This window comes from Eleutherodactylus coqui, chromosome 1, assembly GCF_035609145.1.
Source record: "Eleutherodactylus coqui strain aEleCoq1 chromosome 1, aEleCoq1.hap1, whole genome shotgun sequence".
In the NCBI taxonomy this organism is placed as follows: domain Eukaryota; kingdom Metazoa; phylum Chordata; class Amphibia; order Anura; family Eleutherodactylidae; genus Eleutherodactylus; species Eleutherodactylus coqui.
This window is the reverse complement of record NC_089837.1, coordinates 246,851,408-246,870,562: the sequence shown is the minus strand read 5'-3', so window position 1 is coordinate 246,870,562 and position 19,155 is coordinate 246,851,408. Positions and strand designations below refer to the sequence as shown.

The following is a 19,155-nucleotide window of genomic DNA, read 5'->3' as shown; positions in this document are numbered from 1 at the left end:
CACAATGTACATTACAAAGTGCTTTAATATGGCCATACAGAAGTGTATAGACCCACTTGCTTTCGCGGGACAACCCCTTTAAGTAACCACGACTTCATAAAATTTTCCATCCAAACAGGTAAACACTAGAGATGAGCGAACACCAAAATGCTCGGGTGCTCGTTACTCGAGACGAACTTTTCGCGATGCTCGAGGCTTCGTTTCGAGTAACGAACCCCATTGAAGTCAATGGGCAACTCGAGCATTTTTGTATATCGCCGATGCTCGCTAAGGTTTTCATTTGTGAAAATCTGGGCAATTCAAGAAAGTGATGGGAACGACACAGCAACGGATAGGGCAGGCAAGGGGCTACATGTTGGGCTGCATCTCAAGTTCACAGGTCCCACTATTAAGCCACAATAGCGGCAAGAGTGCCCCCCCTCCCAACAATTTTTACTTCTGAAAAACCCTCATTAGCAAGGCATACCTTAGCTAAGCACCACACTACCTCCAACAAAGCACAATCACTGCCTGCATGACACTCCGCTGCCATTTCTCCTGGGTTACATGCTGCCCAACCCCCCCGCACGACCCAGTGTCCACAGCGCACACCAAAGTGTCCCTGCGCAGCCTTCAGCTGCCCTCATGCCACACGCTGGCCTCATAGCCACACCACCCTCATGTCTATTTATAAGTGCGTCTGCCATGAGGAGGAACCCCAGGCACACACTGCAGAGGGTTGGCACGGCCAGGCAGCGACCCTCTTTAAAAGGGGCAGAGCGATAGCCCATAATGCTGTACAGAAGCAATGAGAAATCCAATCCTGTGCCACCTCCATCAGGAGCTGCAAACATGGGCATAGTAATGGGGAACCCATGTGCCACACACTATTCATTCTGTCAAGGTGTCTGCATGCCCCAGTCAGACCAGGGTTTTTTATAAATAGTCACAGGCAGGTACAACTCCGCAATGGGAATTCCGTGTGTACCCACAGCATGGGTGGCTCCCTGGAACCCACCGGCTGTACATAAATGTATCCCATTGCAGTGCCCATCACAGCTGAGGTAACGTCAGGCTTAATGCAGGTGGTCTTCGGCCCACACTGCATGCCCCAGTCAGACTGGGGTTCTTTAGAAGTGGACACATGGAGTAACAACTCTGTGTGGACCGACAGCATGGGTGGCTCCCTGGAACCCACCGGCGGTACATAAATATATCCCATTGCATTGCCCATCACAGCTGAGGTAACGTCCGATTAAATGCAGGTGGTCTTCGTCCCACACTGCAAGCCCTAGTCTGACCGGGGTTCTTTAGAAGTGGACACATGGAGCTACAACTCCGTGTGGACCGACAGCATGGGTGGCTCCCTGGAACCCACCGGCGGTACATAAATATATCCCACTGCATTGCCCATCACAGCTGAGGTAACGTCAGGTTTAATGCAGGTGGGCTTCGGCCCACACTGCATGCCCCAGTCAGACTGGGGTTCTTTAGAAGTGGACACATGCAGTTACAACTCCGTGTGGACCGACAGCATGGGTGGGTCCCAGGAAGCCACCGGCGGTACATAAATATATCCCATTGCAGTGCCCATCACAGCTGAGGTAACGTCCGATTAAATGCAGGTGGTCTTCGGCCCACACTGCATGCCCCAGTCTGACCGGGGTTTTAAATACATAGACACTGGCAGGTACAACTCCCTAATGTAAAGTCCCTGTGGACCCACGGCATGGGTGGCTCCCTGGAACCCACCGGTGGTACATAAATATATCCCATTGCATTGCCCATCACAGCTGAGGTAACGTCAGGTTTAATGCAGGTCGGCTTCGGCCCACACTGCATGTCCCAGTCTGACCGGGGTTCTTTAGAAGTGGACACATGGAGCTACAACTCCGTGTGGACCGACAGCATGGGTGGGTCCCAGGAAGCCACCGGCGGTACATAAATATATCCCACTGAAGTGCCCATCACAGCTGAGGTAACGCCAGATTTAATGCAGGTGGGCTAAAAATTAGTAGGATTACACAGTAGGCGAGGGCCCAAAAAATTGGGTTACCAACAGTACAAATGTACTTCAGAAAAATTGCCCATGCCCAACAAAGAGGGCGGGTGAATCCCATTAATCGCTTTGGTTAATGTGGCCTAATTTGTAACGAGGCCTGTAGGCAGCCCAGTTCAAATAAAAATTGGTTCAGGTGCAAGTTTCAACGCTTTATTGAATTGAGAATTGAAACGTATAAACATTGTTTACAAAAGTTATATGACTGAGCCTTGTGGGCCTAAGAAAAATTGCCCGTTCGGTGTTATTACGTGAGGTTTTTGATGGCGATAGAGAACGATGCTTCCATCCGCGGGTGCAGCCTATGCATTGTTTAGGGTGCAGCCTATGTATCGCTGCTGTCCACTGGTGGAGAAGAGAACTCTGGGGAAATTCAGGCTTTGTTCATCTTTATGATTGTAAGCCTGTCGGCACTGTCGGTTGACAGGCGGGTACGCTTATCCGTGATGATTCCCCCAGCCGCACTAAACACCCTCTCTGACAAGACGCTAGCCGCAGGACAAGCAAGCACCTCCAGGGCATACAGCGCGAGTTCAGGCCACGTGTCCAGCTTCGACACCCAGTAGTTGTAGGGGGCAGAGGCGTCACGGAGGACGGTCGTGCGATCGGCTACGTACTCCTCACCATCCTTTTACAGTGCTCCCGCCGACTCAGCCTTGACTGGGGAGCGGTGACACAGTCTTGCTGGGGAGCCATAAAGCTGGCAAAGGCCTTGGAGAGTGTTCCCCTGCCTGTGCTGTACATGCTGCCTGATCTCCGCGCCTCCCCTGCTACCTGGCCCTCGGAACTGCACCTTCTGCCACTAGCGCTGTCGGATGGGAATTTTACCATCAGTTTGTCCGCCAGGGTCCTGTGGTATAGCATCACTCTCGAACCCCTTTCCTCTTCGGGTATGAGAGTGGAAAGGTTCTCCTTATACCGTGGGTCGAGCAGTGTGTACACCCAGTAAATCGTAGTGGCCAGAATGCGTGTAACGCGAGGGTCACGAGAAAGGCATCCTAACATGAAGTCAGCCATATGTGCCAGGGTACCTGTACGCAAAACATGGCTGTCCTCACTCGGAAGATCACTTTCAGGATCCTCCTCCTCTTCCTCCTCAGGCCATACACGCTGAAAGGATGACAGGCAAGCAGCATGGGTACCCTCAGCAGTGGGCCAAGCTGTCTCTTCCCCCTCCTCCTCATGCTCCTCCCTCTCCTCCTCAACGCGCTGAGATATAGACATGAGGGTGCTCTGACTATCCAGCGACGTACTGTCTTCCCCCGCCTCCGTTTCCGAGCACAAAGCGTCTGCCTTTATGCTTTGCAGGGAACTTCTCAAGAGGCATAGCAGAGGAATGGTGACGCTAATGATTGCAGCATCGCCGCTCACCATCTGGGTAGACTCCTCAAACTTTCCAAGGACCTGGCAGATGTCTGCCACCCAGGCCCACTCTTCTGTAAAGAATTGAGGAGGCTGACTCCCACTACGCCGCCCATGTTGGAGTTGGTATTCCACGATAGCTCTACGCTGCTCATAGAGCCTGGCCAACATGTGGAGCGTAGAGTTCCACCGTGTGGGCACGTCGCACAGCAGTCGGTGCACTGGCAGATTAAACCGATGTTGCAGGGTGCGCAGGGTGGCAGCGTCCATCTTGGACTTGCGGAAATGTGCGCTGAGCCGGCGCACCTTTCCGAACAGGTCTGAGAAGCGTGGGTAGCTTTTCAGAAAGCGCTGAACCACCAAATTAAAGACGTGGGCCAGGCATGGCACGTGCGTAAGGCTGCCGAGCTGCAGAGCCGCCACCAGGTTACGGCCGTTGTCACACACGACTATGCCCGGTTGGAGGCTCAGCGGCGAACCGCTGTGCTCTGTCAGACCCTGCAGCAGTTCGTGGGCCGTGTGCCTCTTCTCTCCTAAGCTGAGTAGTTTCAGCACGGCCTGCTGACGCTTGGCCACCGCTGTGCTGCCACGCCGCGCGACACCGACTGCTGGCGACGTGCTGCTGCTGACACATCTTGATTGCGAGACAGAGGTTCCGTAGGAGGAGGAGGATGGTTTAGTGGAGGAAGCATACACCGCCGCAGATACCAGCACCGAGCTGGGGCCCGCAATTCTGGGGGTGGGTAGGACGTGAGCGGTCCTAGGCTCTGACTCGGTCCCAGCCTCCACTAAATTCACCCAATGTGCCGTCAGGGAGATATAGTGGCCCTGCCCGCCTGTGCTTGTCCACGTGTCCGTTGTTAAGTGGACCTTGGCAGTAACCGCGTTGGTGAGGGCGCGTACAATGTTGCGGGAGACGTGGTCGTGCAGGGCTGGGACAGCACATCGGGAAAAGTAGTGGTGACTGGGAACCGAGTAGCGCGGGGCCGCCGCCACCATCATGTTTTTGAAAGCCTCCGTTTCCACAAGCCTATACGGCAGCATCTCCAGGCTGATCAATTTGGCTATGTGCACGTTTAACGCTTGAGCGTGCGGGTGCGTGGCTGCATACTTGCGCTTGCGCTCAAACACTTGCGCTAGCGACGGCTGGACGGTGCGCTGAGAGACATTGCTGGATGGGGCCGAGGACAGCGGAGGTGAGGGTGTGGGTGCAGGCCGGGAGACGGTCGGGCCTGTGTCCTGAGAGGGGGGTTGGATCTCAGTGGCAGGTTGGGGCACAGGGGGAGAGGCAGTGGTGCAAACCGGAGGCAGTGAACGGCCTTCGTCCCACCTTGTGGGGTGCTTGGCCATCATATGCCTGCGCATGCTGGTGGTGGTGAGGCTGGTGGTGGTGGCTCCACGGCTGATCTTGGCGCGACAAACCTTGCACACCACAGTTCGTCGGTCGTCTGCACTCTCAGTGAAAAACTGCCACACCTTTGAGCACCTCGGCCTCTGCAGGGTGGCATGGCGCGAGGGGGCGCTTTGGGAAACAGTTGGTGGATTATTCGGTCTGGCCCTGCCTCTACCCCTGGCCACCGCACTGCCTCTTCCAACCTGCCCTGCTGCTGCACTTGCCTCCCCCTCTGAAGACCTGTCCTCAGTAGGCTTAGCAAACCAGGTGGGGTCAGTCGCCTCATTGTCCTGCTGCTCTTCCTTCGAATCCTCTGTGCGCTCCTCCCTCGGACTTACTGCAATTACTACTACCTGAGTGATAGACAACTGTGTCTCATCGTCGTCGTCCTCCTCACCCACTGAAAGGTCTTGAGACAGTTGCCAGAAGTCCCCAGCCTCATCCCCCGGACCCCGGGAACTTTCCAAAGGTTGGGCATCGGTCACGACAAACTCCTCCGGTGGGAGAGGAACCATTGCTGCCCATTCTGGGCAGGGGCCCGAGAACAGTTCCTGGGAGTCTGTCTGCTCCTCAGAATGTGTCATTGTAATGGAGTGAGGAGGCTGGGAGGAAGGAGGAGCAGCAGCCAGAGGATTCAGAGTTGCAGCAGTGGACGGCGTAGAACTCTGGGTGGTCGATAGATTGCTGGATGCACTTTCTGCCATCCACGACAGGACCTGCTCACACTGCTCATTTTCTAATAAAGGTCTACCACGTGGACCCATTAATTGTGAGATTAATCTGGGGATGCCAGAAACGTGCCTCTCTCCTAATCCCGCAGCAGTCGGCTGCGATACACCTGGATCAGGAGCTCGGCCTGTGCCCACACCCTGACTTGGGCCTCCGCGTCCTCGCCCGCGTCCACGTCCTCTAGGCCTACCCCTACTCCTCAGCATGGTGTATTACCAGTAGTGCAGAAACAGAACGCTGTAATTAAATGTGCCGCTTATTGGCCTGTGGTTGGAGGCTGACTTCGCTTACGGAACGCACAGCAGAGCCAGGAAAGTATTTAGCGCAAGTCTGTAGTGAGACGTAGGTGCGTATGACTGAGCTAGTGGAATTCACAGCGCAGAAGCAGTTTAGTGTCCAAAGGCCACTAGTTGGCCTTAAGTATTTTGCTTCTATTTTTTTAAAGGCTGAGCTGAGACAGCAGACAGATACTGTAGGCAGCGTATATATGTTAACTGTTTCCCTCTGGACAGGATGACGGGTAACGCAGAGCCAGGAAAGAATTTTGCGCAAGCCTGCTGTAACACTGAGCTGCGTAATAATTAGGACTACTACCCCCAGCAGAGACGCAGTACACTCAAGATGATCACAGGCAGCCCAAAGATAGTATTTTTCCCAAATTTGTTTGAAAAAGCCCACTGCCTATATAGACAGTATATCTCTTTCCCTGCCTCACCAGTACTGGCCCTATACTATGTACAAGGACTGCAGACTGAGGACGCAATGCTCTGCACGCCCGATATGCAAAAAAAAAAAAGGGCAACACTGCTTACAGCAGCCTTAACAGTACTGCACACGGTCAGATGTGGCCCTAAGAAGGACCGTTGGGGTTCTTCAAGCCTAAAATAACTCCTAACGCTCTCCCTATAGCAGCAGCAGCAGCACTGTCCCTGATCTATGTCAGAATGCATCTGTGGCGAGCCGCGGGCGGGGCAGATTTAAATACTCGGGTGACACCTGATCTCGCCAGCCACTCACTGCAGGGGGGTGGTATAGGGCTTGAACGTCGCAGGGGGAAGTTGTAATGCCTTCCCTGTCTTTCTATTGGCCAAAAAAGCGCGCTAACGTCTCAGAGATGAAAGTGAAAGTAACTCAAATATCGCGTGGTGCTCGTTTCGACTAACGAGTATCTCGAACACCCTAATACTCGAATGAGCATCAAGCTCGGACGAGTACGTTCGCTCATCTCTAGTAAACACCTGTACCAAATTAACTCGAGCGAAGCCGGATATATCATCTAGCAATATTATATGTGAGCTTCTACCATTTGATACAACTTTATACCTGTGAACTTACCTGATTTTGGATAAGTATTAAGAAACACATCGCTGTCCCTAATTTTCATATCTTCAACAGCTTCTACCTCTTCAGGAGATGTATGACGGCTCTCAAAGTATATGCCTTTATGTTTAAAGGACAAAGCATTGAAGGCTTCTTCAAGTGCATCAAGGTCCATTGTTACTTTCTCAAACCTAATAATGTATAATTTATGTACATTTGTTAGTAAATCTCATAACAACAAAAAGTAATAAATATTTGAATTACCTTTGAGAATAATGCGGTTTCTCCTTTCAGAAGAAGCAGTGATAGTTGATTGAGTACAGAAGGTTAGATAATGCCTATTTGTGACTGCTTTAACCTTTAAACTGACAACATTTGGAACAGTTTGATGGTATGTTGTCCCTTACCATCTGAATTTGCAGATGAATTAAAGGCAGATCTGTGAATTATTAAAAAACTCTAGAACAGAAATAAACTTTGAAAGAAACAGAGGTGAAAGCAAACAAACAAACTTGAAGCCACTGGGCCCCAATGCAAAATCTGTAACAGGGCCTTTCATCTATTATGATGGATAGCAACACCAACCTATAACACCATTTGTCATGCTATAGACTTGGGATCCATGGCTTGGTGTACTGTCATGTAGAGTTTGTGGATCCACTGTGTCATCCCGTCGAGTGGAACCACCTGGCAGAATAGACAGCTGTCACCGGGGTGAAGACTGGGCAAATATGGATCCTCAGTACACAGAACGCGAATGGGCTTTATCCTGATCTCAGATGGCCTTTTCTAACTCTGACTCCTAGACCTCTCTACCTCCGTGGTGAGGTTGGGAATCCAGGGTCAGATATATCGAGCCACGCGGATATGCAGGAGTGGATGCAAGATGGATACCGGAGCACATCCTGTGCAGAGACAACAGTGACAGAAAGACAAACAAAACCCAGCAGCAAAACACACAGGGAACTGGGAACACACAAAAACACAATATAAACTAGTAAAGGATACACAAAGAACTGTATACAGACAGATAGCTGCACCAACAGCTTGCGTGCAGTCACCCAGGAAATTAACAACACCAAGCATTGTGGGTAAGGTCTGGTTCATTTAAATAGAAAGCTGATTACAAATCCCCACAGACTGGGTGGAGTAGCTAGGGTGGGGGGATCTGTTATCACATAGAAGTATTAACTCATACTGGTAGTATTATAGTGTGTAAGGCTGAAAATAAAGTTCTTTGTCACTCTGGTTAAGCCTATTACCTCGATGAGGAAGAAGCGAATTTTCTTCATTTTAGGGGGGTAAAAAAAATCCTTCCCGCCTGTGGCAGTTGGAATAGCCCCTGCATCAAGAACCCTTCTGAAGTAATCAGAGACTATAACATGTAATGTTGTAATGCTCAAGAAAGACGTGCAGACGCTTCTTAAACTCTTTTGGTGAGTTTGCCATCACCATGTCCTCGGGCAAAGAGTTTCATAGTCTCACTCCTCTTATAGTAAAGAACCCCCTTCTATGTTGGTGTAGAAACCTTCTTTCCTCTAGACATAGAGCTTACCTCCTTGTTACAGTCACAGTCCTGGGTATAAAGAGATGATGGGAGAGATCTCCGTACTGAACCCTAATATATTTTTACATAGTTATTAGGTCGCCCCTCAGCTGTCTTTTTTCTAAACTAAATAACCCCACTTTTGATAACCTCCCTGGGTATTGTAGTCCACCCATTCAGTTTATTACTTTAGTTGCCCACCAGTAAACCTGCTCAAGCTCCAATATGCCCTCATGAGTACCGGTGCTCAAAACCGTACACAATATTCCAGATTTAGTCTGACCAGCTACTTGTAAAGAGGAATAACAATGTTCTTGTCATGTGCCCCTAGACTTGTTTTGATGCACCTCATGCTCCTATTTGTCCATCACGTGATGATGTCTGGTGTATGTGTTCTGGGTCTGTGCGGAAAAGAGAGTTCCGTTCTGTTCCTGGCTGAGAGAGGAGTACAAGGTAGCTGTCTGTGGGTACCTTCAACCCACAGACACAGAATGGAGGAGGCCAAGAGGATGGCATAGCAAATGTGGGAACTACTACTCCCCAGTGGTTCGGCAACATGTTCTAAGAGGTGAATGTGAACTAGTAGAGTCAGAGAGAAAGAGAAGAAAGTGTCGTCCTGGACCAGGACCTACGGATAACTGCAGCTGTGTTTTCTCCTGATGTCTCATGAGTCCTCCCTGTCACAAATCCCTGTCGTATAGCCACTGAACTGTGCTGTTTTTTCAAGTTAAATAAAACGACCAGTCGCCTGTCCGTTTCCAGAGGCTGTGTCTTAAAACTGTACCTGTGTGTATGCGGATTAACTCCGTCACCCAGGAATCCCCCTCACAAAGATACACAGGAGAGAATTTACTCCACCATCCGGGAATCCCCCAATGTGGAAGAAACAGTGGCATCACGAGACAAAAACAGGACTCAAGGTAATCCTTCACTTGGGCTCCTCTTTCATTAACCTGCCCTTGGACATGTCACCAGTTAACCTCCGGGTGGGAGACGGTAGAGCCGCCATGACATGGCCAAACTCTACCCTGCTGTCTCCAAGGCCGTAACCTGTTCCTCGGTCACTACAATGCCACAGGATGTAAGCTTACGTCATGGGCGCATGGTACTTCGTGCAACTGGACATAAGCTTACATCCTGTGTTTAAAGCTCAATGACCGTTCACATCACAGCAGCCCATGTTCGAGCTGTTTACAGTGCAATCTTTCTCTGCAAGTGCCGTAGTGTGTTTCTGGTGGTTGTAGAGAAAGAGATCTGTGTCTAAAGAAAGAGAAATTATAACGATCGTCATTACTGTAGTGTAGATACAGCGTGATCAGTCTATTACTGTAGTGTAGATATAGTGTGATCAGTATATTAGTGTAGTGTAGGTACAGTGTGATCAGTCTATTACTGTAGTGTAGGTACAGTGTGATCAGTCTATTAGTGTAGGTACAGTGTGATCAGTCTATTAGTGTAGTATAAGTATAGTGTGATCAGTCTATTAGTATAATGTAAGTATAGTGTGATCAGTCTATTAGTGTAGTGTAGGCAAAGTGTGATCAGTCTATTAGTGTAGTGTAGGCATAGTGTGATCAGTCTATTAGTGTAGTGTAGGCATAGTGTGATCAGTCTATTAGTGTAGTGTAGGCATAGTGTGATCAGTCTATTAGTGTAGTGTAGGCATAGTGTGATCAGTCTATTAGTGTAGTGTAGGCATAGTGTGATCAGTCTATTAGTGTAGTGTACGCATAGTGTGATCAGTCTATTATTGTAGTGTAGGCATAGTGTGATCAGTCTATTATTGTAGTGTAGGCATAGTGTGATCAGTCTATTAGTGTAGTGTAGGCATAGTGTGATCAGTCTATTAGTGTAGTGTAGGCATAGTGTGATCAGTCTATTAGTGTAGTGTAGGCATAGTGTGATCAGTCTCTTAGTGTAGTGTAAGTATAGTGTGATCAGTCTATTAGTGTAGGTATAGTGTCATCAGCCTATTAGTGTAGTGTAAGTACAGTGTGATCAGTCTATTAGTGTAGGGTAGGTATAGTGTGATCAGTCTATAAGTGTAGGTATAGTGTGATCAGTCTATTAGTGTATGGTAGGTATAGTGTGATGAGTCTGTTAGTGTAGTGTAGGTATAGTGTGATCAGTCTATTAGTGTAGGGTAGGTATAGTGTGATCAGTCTATTAGTGTAGTGTACATACAGTGTAATCAGTCTATTAGTGTAGTGTAGGTATAGTGTGATCAGTATATTACTGTAGTGTAAGTATAGTGTGATCAGTCTATTAGTGTAGGTATAGTGTGATCAGTCTATTAGTGTAGTGTAAGTACAGCGTGATGAGTCTATTAGTGTAGGGTAGATATGGTGTGATCAGTCTATTACTGTAGGTATAGTGTGATCAGTCTATTAGTGTAGGTATAGTGTGATCAGTATATTAGTGTAGGGTAGGTATAGTGTGATCAGTCTATTAGTGTAGGGTAGGCATAGTGTGATCAGTCTATTATTGTAGTGTAGGCATAGTGTGATCAGTCTATTAGTGTAGTGTAGGCATAGTGTGATCAGTCTATTAGTGTAGTGTAGGCAAAGTGTGATCAGTCTATTACTGTAGTGTAGGCATAGTGTGATCAGTCTATTAGTGTAGTGTAGGCATAGTGTGATCAGTCTATTAGTGTAGTATAGGTATAGTGTGATCAGTCTATTAGTGTAGTGTAGGTATAGTGTGATCAGTCTATTAGTGTTGTGTAGGCATAGTGTGATCAGTCTATCAGTGTAGTGTAGGCATAGTGTGATCAGTCTATTAGTGTAGTGTAGGCATAGTGTGATCAGTCTATTATTGTAGTGTAGGCATAGTGTGATCAGTCTATTAGTGTAGTGTAGGTATAGTGTGATAAGTATATTAGTGTAGTGTAGGTATAGTGTGATCCGTATATTAGTGTAGCGTAGGCATAGTGTGATTAGTCTATTAGTGTAGTGTAGGTATATTGTGATCAGTCTATGGCCTCAATCACACAGGTGTTTTTTCGCGCGATTTGCGCATGCGATCCGCGTATATATAGACGCAATGGAAGCGGTAACATGTCCATATTTTATGCGGATGGGCGATAAATTATAGGACGCAACGATTCGCAGAATGCACCTTTCTGCGTTCTGCGTTTAATTGTGCGCACAAAAGGCATGTACTGCAAATAGCTGCGATTTTTCACTGGCAAGCATGCCGCACTGTACTCCCGTCATCTGCGCGAGTGCATAGTCTTCTAGGAAGTGAATACTTGAATGAAATGGCAAAAGGCTGACAAGGTGATCGTAATATGGGGGCAACAGGTTATCTTATCAAATATTTGCACTCATACATACAGATTCGTGACCACCAATAGCTCAGGTGCACACTACGACCCAGCTTTTTTGGGTTGATATTTGTATAAAAGTTTGGACATGGGCGAATACTCTTGAGTTTATCACCACACACGCCAATGTTATATTTGTGTGTGTGGAAGAGGGGGTTGGGAAGAGGGGGTTGGAAAGGGGGGGTGGGAAGGGGGGGGGTTAGGTAGTGTTTAATTTTTCGTTCCCTTTTTTTTTTCACTCTTGGACGAACAAACGACGTTAGTATGGAAGTGCGAATTTTTTTGGCGAAAAAGGCCAGAGTATTGTCAAGGCGGACAAAAGTGTGCGCTGCCATCATCTGTGCGTGCCCTACCCCGCGGCTGAACGTTACGCACGACAGTCGCTGGGTAGCGCCATTTTGTGGCCACACTTTGCCTAATTAACATGTCCGGGCGCAGTTCACCCCTGGGCTGTCGCGAAACACAGCTGCTGGTCCAAATGATGGACCAGCTGGATTATGATGGGCACCATGGGCCCTACCCGTACCCCCGCAAGCATAAGCAGAAAGTTCTGAGAAAGGTCCGAAGGGCGATGGTGCGGCAATTTGGGACTGTGAGGAGCCACATATAGCTGCAGAAGAGGTGGAGCGACCTCAAGCTCAAGGACCCTGAGCGTCTTCAGGCCATCAGGAGGCACCTACGTCGATGGGAAGGAGGTAAGCACAGTGTGTGTGTGTGTGGGGTTGTGCTCTGAAAGTGTAAGCAATTTTACATGGTGGGAGTGTTTAAGGGGGCATGGCTTATTTCTCAATAAGCATTATTGCCAGACATGCAAGTGCCACTTTAGCTACAGGAGCAACCTTTGGCTGATTGCCATCGTTGACGTAGCTCGACCACGTGGTGTGAGCTCAAGAATGCCTTGAATGTTATATTAATGTTCTGTATTTATTTGCATAGCAGTTGCGAATATGAGTTGAGCATACAACATTAAAAGTGTTCATGTTACTGTCCCAACAGATGCAATACAAAAAGTCACAGGACGGATTCTAGAGAGGAACACACTTCCTCACCAGCACAGGAGCCTACACCTCCACCAGAAGCCATTCAGGAGGAGGCAGCCGGTAAGTGTAAATAGTCTGTGCAACTTTTGTCAAATCCCGACCTAAATAGGGCTCCCACACACTTGCAATTGTGTTTTGGGCTTAACGCTATTGTCAATGGGACTTCTAATGTTAAAAACGCAATGCATCAAAAACGCAGTTGCGTCTGTTGCGTTTTTTTAACATTGAAAGTCACATTGACAATCTGGTTACCCAAAAACCCAATCGCAAGTGTGTGGGAGCCCTAATTCAGCTTTAGATTTATTCTCCAAACTTTCTAACACTCCCCTTTTCTCCTTGTCAGATGAAGACCCCCCTGCAAGTGCCAACACATCTGCAGAGGGGTCCCCATTCAGCCTGCCTCCCCTGATGTCACCACTGCCTCTGGTGGAGGTGGATAGACTCAGCCTGGACCCTGGCCGCCTTGTGACCGGTAAAGATGACACACTTGGGCCTCTACAAAGTAACATCCTGGTTCTGACGATAGGCTGATAACATTTTTCTGACATTTTTGGGAGTACACACATTCACCAGAGTAGGCTACATAAATTTAAACACACAGTAGGAGAGCAAGGCACATATTTACACATGCCTGGGACAGGCGACAATAGTTAGACAAATCCCACAGTTAGATGTTTTTAGTCTCTGATCTTCACCTTGGGAAATGAGCACAGTGTTCTACACAGGCTGCATACATGTTTCCAACATAGTGCTCCTGCTGTTTGACTTGTCTTAGCATCTGAAAAGCTAGTTAAGGAGCCACAAACATTTGCGCTACTAATAACACATTTGTAGCCCCCCCCCCCCAACAAAGAAAAAAAAAAAAGGTTAAGGGGTTCCCTTGGCTAAGGGTCCCAAACGAGGTATTGGTTTACTACATTGCCCAACTTGAGCTAACTGTTTTAAAGAGTGCCTCAGTTTGAAAGGCCGTTTCCTATATGGAGCTGAAGGTGGGCAAGTTAGTATAAGCTCGCAATCCGCGTCAAGGATCCTTGTTACTTGCGAGTGCCTAACTAAGAGAATGTGCCAATAATAATCTAAATACAAAAAAGGAGGCACAGCCAGCTTAAAAAAAAATATATGCAATCTTGAGAAACCAGCTCATGGACCTCCTCGAGCATGTTCCAACTGCCACGGAAGTGCTCCCTGTGGAGATAGGAAACACTCTGTGAAGAGGTCCCTGAAGAGGACAGCAGATTGTGCTGGCCTACCATGCTGCACAGCCTCCTCCAAAACTTCACCCCAAAAGCAGTGGGTAAAGGATGCCCAACATTCAAAACTGATCTTGTTGCCGGCAGAAATTATGTAGAACCACACAGGCCCTAATTACCGCAGCCACGTTCTCAGGGGCCAGCTGAATAGTACTTAGTAAGACTCACCAACGATTAGCGAGAACACCAAATGCACACTCCACATAACACTGGGCACGTGTGAGGCAGTAATTAAACACCTGCCTCCTGGTGTCAATGTTCCTGCGAGCAATGGACCGCATGACATTATTAGACAGGCCAAATGCCTCATCCGCCACAAAGACAAATGGGGCTGCTGTACCTGATGAGCTAGAAAGGGCCTGGGGCGCAGGAATAGAAAGCTGCTGTTCCCTCAGCCGCAAACCCATTCTGGACGTGCTGAAAATGCGAGCATCAGCAGCACTTCTAAGGGCCCCAATATCAACCAGCAGGAATCGATATTTACTGTCAGCAACAGCAAGGAGGGCAACCGAAAAGAACTGCCGATAATTGAAATATTGAGACCCCGAGTTAGGTGGCTTCTGGACACGAATATGCTTCCCGTCCAACGCCCCAATGCAGTTTGGGAACTGCACAGTGCTCATAAATCCCTCGGCGATGTCCAGCCAATCTTGATGAGAGGGAGGAGCCATCACCAAAAGGTACAAGACACTGCCAAAGGACGTCACAGGTCTCCCTCACGATTCCTCCAATGGTAGAGCGGCCAATTAAGAAATGCACATGCTGCGAAGCATAGGAATTCCCAGTAGCCAGAAATCTGTGGGAGAAGAAGAAGAAGAAAAAAAAAAAAGGCCAGAACTTTGCAACATGACATAAACTTTCTATATATAGAAATGCATCATTAACAAACATACTACAAACATATACTCAGACCAATGACAAACATGGTACATTGGCGCGCGCTGGCTTTTAGTCTACCTCTTCGCTTGTTCGAAAAAGATGTTCGCAATAGTAACCATCTGGCTAAGGTAAGCTTATACTCTGCCGAAACAACGTAGGCGCTACATAAAGTATTTACCCAACACAAGGAGCCTTCCCCCCCCCCCAAACCCCCACACCAAAAAAAGGCAACAGAACAATGGTTGCACAGAAATGGCCAAAAAAAAGGAAACAATACACGCCTGTATTACTGCTGTAAGATCGTGCAATTATTTCGAAGCCGCCAAAGCACTATTAATATTTGAAAAATGGTGATAGATCCACCATCACTTTATGAGGAGCTCCCCGCGGAACACAGTTGAGACTAATTATTCTGCTGCATCAACGCTCCCTTGATACAGACTACTCAAGTGCTGTCAAACACACCGCAGCAAGATGTGGCAAAACAAAGGACACCAATAATTAAAAAGGCATGAGGAAGGGGTGGGGCTGCTGCAACGACCAAGGGCCCTCGCTAATAAAGGTGGCTTATAATTGGAATTTCAGGGCATTTCAAACAAAGATGAAAGCAGGTAGACATTGTGCGTTGGTAATGAAGGAAAGGCCAAAGCAGATGTGCTCTCGCCATGGAGCTTGTAATGGTGTCTCAGCTGTAGGTACTAAGGTTTTCTAATTTGCAGGGAAATCAAAGACGCAGACTAAGGGCTTATTCAGACGACCACATATCGCCTCGTGTTTTCACGGTGAGCCGACATACGGTGTCCTTGTCTGCAGGGGGAGGAGGATGAAAGAGCCAGGAGGAGGAACTGAGCTCCCGCCGCTCCCCACTATTTGCAATAGGAGGGGGCGAGATGGGGGTGGAGCTAAGAACCGCCGCTTAGCTCCGCCCCCATCCCACCCTTCCCATTGCAAATAGTGGTGAGGGGCAGGGAAGGGGCAGAAGCTCAGTTCCTGCTCCTGGCTCTTCCATCCTCCTCCCCCTGCAGACAAGGACACCGTATATCGGTTTGGCGTGAAAACACAAGGCGATATACGGTCGTCTGAATGAGCCCAAAAGCAAACATGTATAGACAAAGGTACAAAGGCTACACAGGGAAGGGATGAAAGATAACTACAGATGATGTCACCTAGAGACAGATGAGAACTTACCGCAGAGTGACCAGGAGTCTTTCCTCAGCAGACATACTGTCATGCATGTTGGTATCTCTATGTGTAATCCCGGCACGCACCACCTTCAGAAGTTCATCTAACATGGTGACCGACAAATGACAAAAGGCAATGAACTTGTCCGGGTACTGCCTCAGGTATGCGTACAAGGAGTGAAACATCCCAATACATTCCCGCTGCTCCACCATCAGATGTACCCAGTACCTCCTAGTCCTCCTCCTCCTCCTCCTCACCGGCCCAGGACTATCGCTAGCCCTAGGTTGGTCACTAGCAAGTTAGCCAAACACATCCTCTGACAGGCGAGCAGAAAGCCTAGATAGACGCACCAACCAGGTAAAGAAAATATAATCTCACAACGATATTTCTCCAACTCCAGTAATGTCAGGCACGTCCAGGTCAAAGCAGAAGCTGAATGAAGAACAGGCCTCATTAGAAGCTATTTATAACACCTTGTAGTGGGCTGCAGTATGATAACATGCACAATGAAAAAGTTCCGGCCGATCCCAGATTCACGTGCATTTTGATGCGCAAGGCGATTTTACTTAGGTCAGACGGCCGTTTTGCTGCACTGATAAACGCGGCTAGGTGCAGATTTCTCGGCGAATCGTCGGCCTTGGTCACACGATTTTTTTGGAGCGCATCCGTTATGCGATCCGCAAGTCGCGCGAAAAAGCGCCCGTGTGACTGAGGCCTATTAATGTTGTGTAGGTATAATGTGATCAGTCTATTAGTGTAGGTACAGTGTGAACAGTCTATTAGTGTACTGTAGGTATAGTGTGATCAGTCCATTACTGTAGAGTAGGTGTAGTGTGATCAGTCTATTAGTGTAGTGTAAGTATAGTGTGATCAGTCTATTAGTGTAGGTACAGTGTGATCAGTCTATTAGTGTAGTGTAGGTACAGTGTGATCAGTCTATTAGTGTAGGTACAGTGTGATCAGTCCATTACTGTAGAGTAGGTGTAGTGTGATCAGTCTATTAGTGTAGTGTTGGTACAGTGTGATCAGTCTTTTAGTGTTGGTACAGTGTGATCAGTCTTTTAGTGTAGGTACAGTGTGATCAGTCTATTAGTGTAGGTATAGTGTGATCAGTCTATTAGTGTAGGTATAGTGTGATCCATCTATTAGTGTAGGTACAGTGTGATCAGTCTATTAGTGTAGTGTAGGTATAGTGTGATCAGTCTAGTAGTTTAGTGTAGGCATAGTGTGATCAGTCTATTAGTGTAGTGAAGGCATAGTGTGATCAGTCTATTAGTGTAGTGTAGGCATAGTGTGATCAGTCTATTAGTGTAGTGTAGGCATAGTGTGATCAGTCTATTAGTGTAGTGTAGGCATAGTGTGATCAGTCTATTAGTGTAGTGTAGGCATAGTGTGATCAGTCTATTAGTGTAGTGTAGGCATAGTGTGATCAGTCTATTAGTGTAGTGTAGGCATAGTGTGATCAGTCTATTAGTGTAGTGTAGGCATAGTGTGATCAGTCTATTAGTGTAGTGTAGGCATAGTGTGATCAGTCTATTAGTGTAGTGTAGGCATAGTGTGATCAGTCTATTAGTGTAGTGTAGGCATAGTGTGATCAGTCTATTAGTGTAGTGTAGGCATAGTGTGATCAGTCTATTAGTGTAGTGTAGGCATAGTGTGATCAGTCTATTAGTGTAGTGTAGGCATAGTGTGATCAGTCTATTAGTGTAGTGTAGGCATAGTGTGATCAGTCTATTAGGGTGAAGTCACACGAACGTATATCGGCTCGGTTTTCACGCCGAGCCGATATACGTTGTCCTCGTGTGCAGGGGGGGGGGGGGGGGGGAGTATGGAAGAGCCAGGAGCAGGAACTGAGCTCCCGCCCCCCTCTCCACCTCCTCTCCGCCTCTCTGCACTATTTGCAATGGGGAGAGGTGGGACGGGACGGGGCTAATTCTCGGAACTTAGCCCCGCCCCGCCTCTTCCCATTGCAAATAGTGCAGAGGGGCGGAGAGGGGGGCGGGGGCTCAGTCCCTGCTCCTGGCTCTTCCTTCCTCCCCCCCTGCACATGAGGACAACGTATATTGGCTCGGCGTAAAAACCGAGCCGATATACGTTCGTGTGACTTCACCCTACGTGTAGTATAGGCATAGTGTGATCAGTCTATTAGTGTAGTATAGGCATAGTGTGATCAGTCTATTAGCGTAGTATAGGCATAGTGTGATCAGTCTATTAGCGTAGTATAGGCATAGTGTGATCAGTCTATTAGTGTAGTATAGGCATAGTGTGATCAGTCTATTAGTGTAGTATAGGCATAGTGTGATCAGTCTATTAGTGTAGTATAGGCATAGTGTGATCAGTCTATTAGTGTAGTGTAGGTATAGACAGAAGTTAAACTGAGGCTTTCAGAGTGTTCTGTACTCCCTATGAGTGGAGCATAAGTAGTCAGGCAGATAACTTTCTCTGCAACACGATGACAATGGAGCAATGTCAGCTTTCAACTTTATTGCAAGGTAGAGATAGAACTGTGAAACAAAGAAATAATGCACTTAGCAATGTACACTAACATAGCAGGACATAGGATACATTACATATGTGAGAAGACAGGAAGCATGTAATACAGCCATGAGAGATGATAGGTGCACACGTGGATACACTAGGACACATGCTATGCTATCTAAATAACACCGATAAGATTAGAAGCTATAAAAGTGGTATAATCATGGAATGAGAAACATGATATACACGGATGTAAAAGAATGACTTCAGGTATAAGTTCTGACATACCAACAATGCCGCTGTGAGCCTGGATAACGAAGATTCCAGAGGGTATCTAGAGCAGTCCAGACATGAAAAGAATGTACCAGGAAATGGTTACGGTGGGCTGAGCTGATGATGTCACTGAGGTCGTAGGTAAAAGATATAGCATCCCACAGAGGTCAAAATAGACTGAGGCTCATGGAATCTTACGCTCTCCTTAACTTACCTTTGCTACAACAGCATCAACAACTTAACACTTTAATCTATATATATATAAAATTGAATGTATGTCTGCGTGTCTGTCTGTGTGTGTGTTTGTCCTTTATGCGCTACTACACCATTCATCCGATCG

The 19,155-nt window shown here is 47.7% G+C and overlaps 1 protein-coding gene across 3 annotated transcripts in view; it reads right to left on the bottom strand.

The window, feature by feature from the left end:
• The window catches only part of LOC136632701 (amine sulfotransferase-like), a 55,746-nt gene extending 36,833 nt beyond the window's left edge, over positions 1-18,913 (bottom strand). Inside the window, exons 1-4 of one of the 3 annotated variants that reach the window (XM_066607764.1) lie at positions 16,071-16,496; positions 14,688-14,799; positions 13,449-13,531; positions 6,858-7,033 (exon numbers count right to left, since the gene is read on the bottom strand). In XM_066607764.1, the coding sequence (XP_066463861.1) occupies positions 6,858-7,033; positions 13,449-13,531; positions 14,688-14,799; positions 16,071-16,276 (577 nt within the window). In that variant the 5' untranslated portion in view covers positions 16,277-16,496. Of the gene's footprint in view, positions 1-6,857; positions 7,034-13,448; positions 13,532-14,687; positions 14,800-16,070; positions 16,497-18,830 lie in introns of those variants that run through there. The other 2 variants (XM_066607782.1, XM_066607773.1) reach the window with 2 other exon arrangements.
• Between the last annotated feature and the right edge of the window lie 242 nt (positions 18,914-19,155).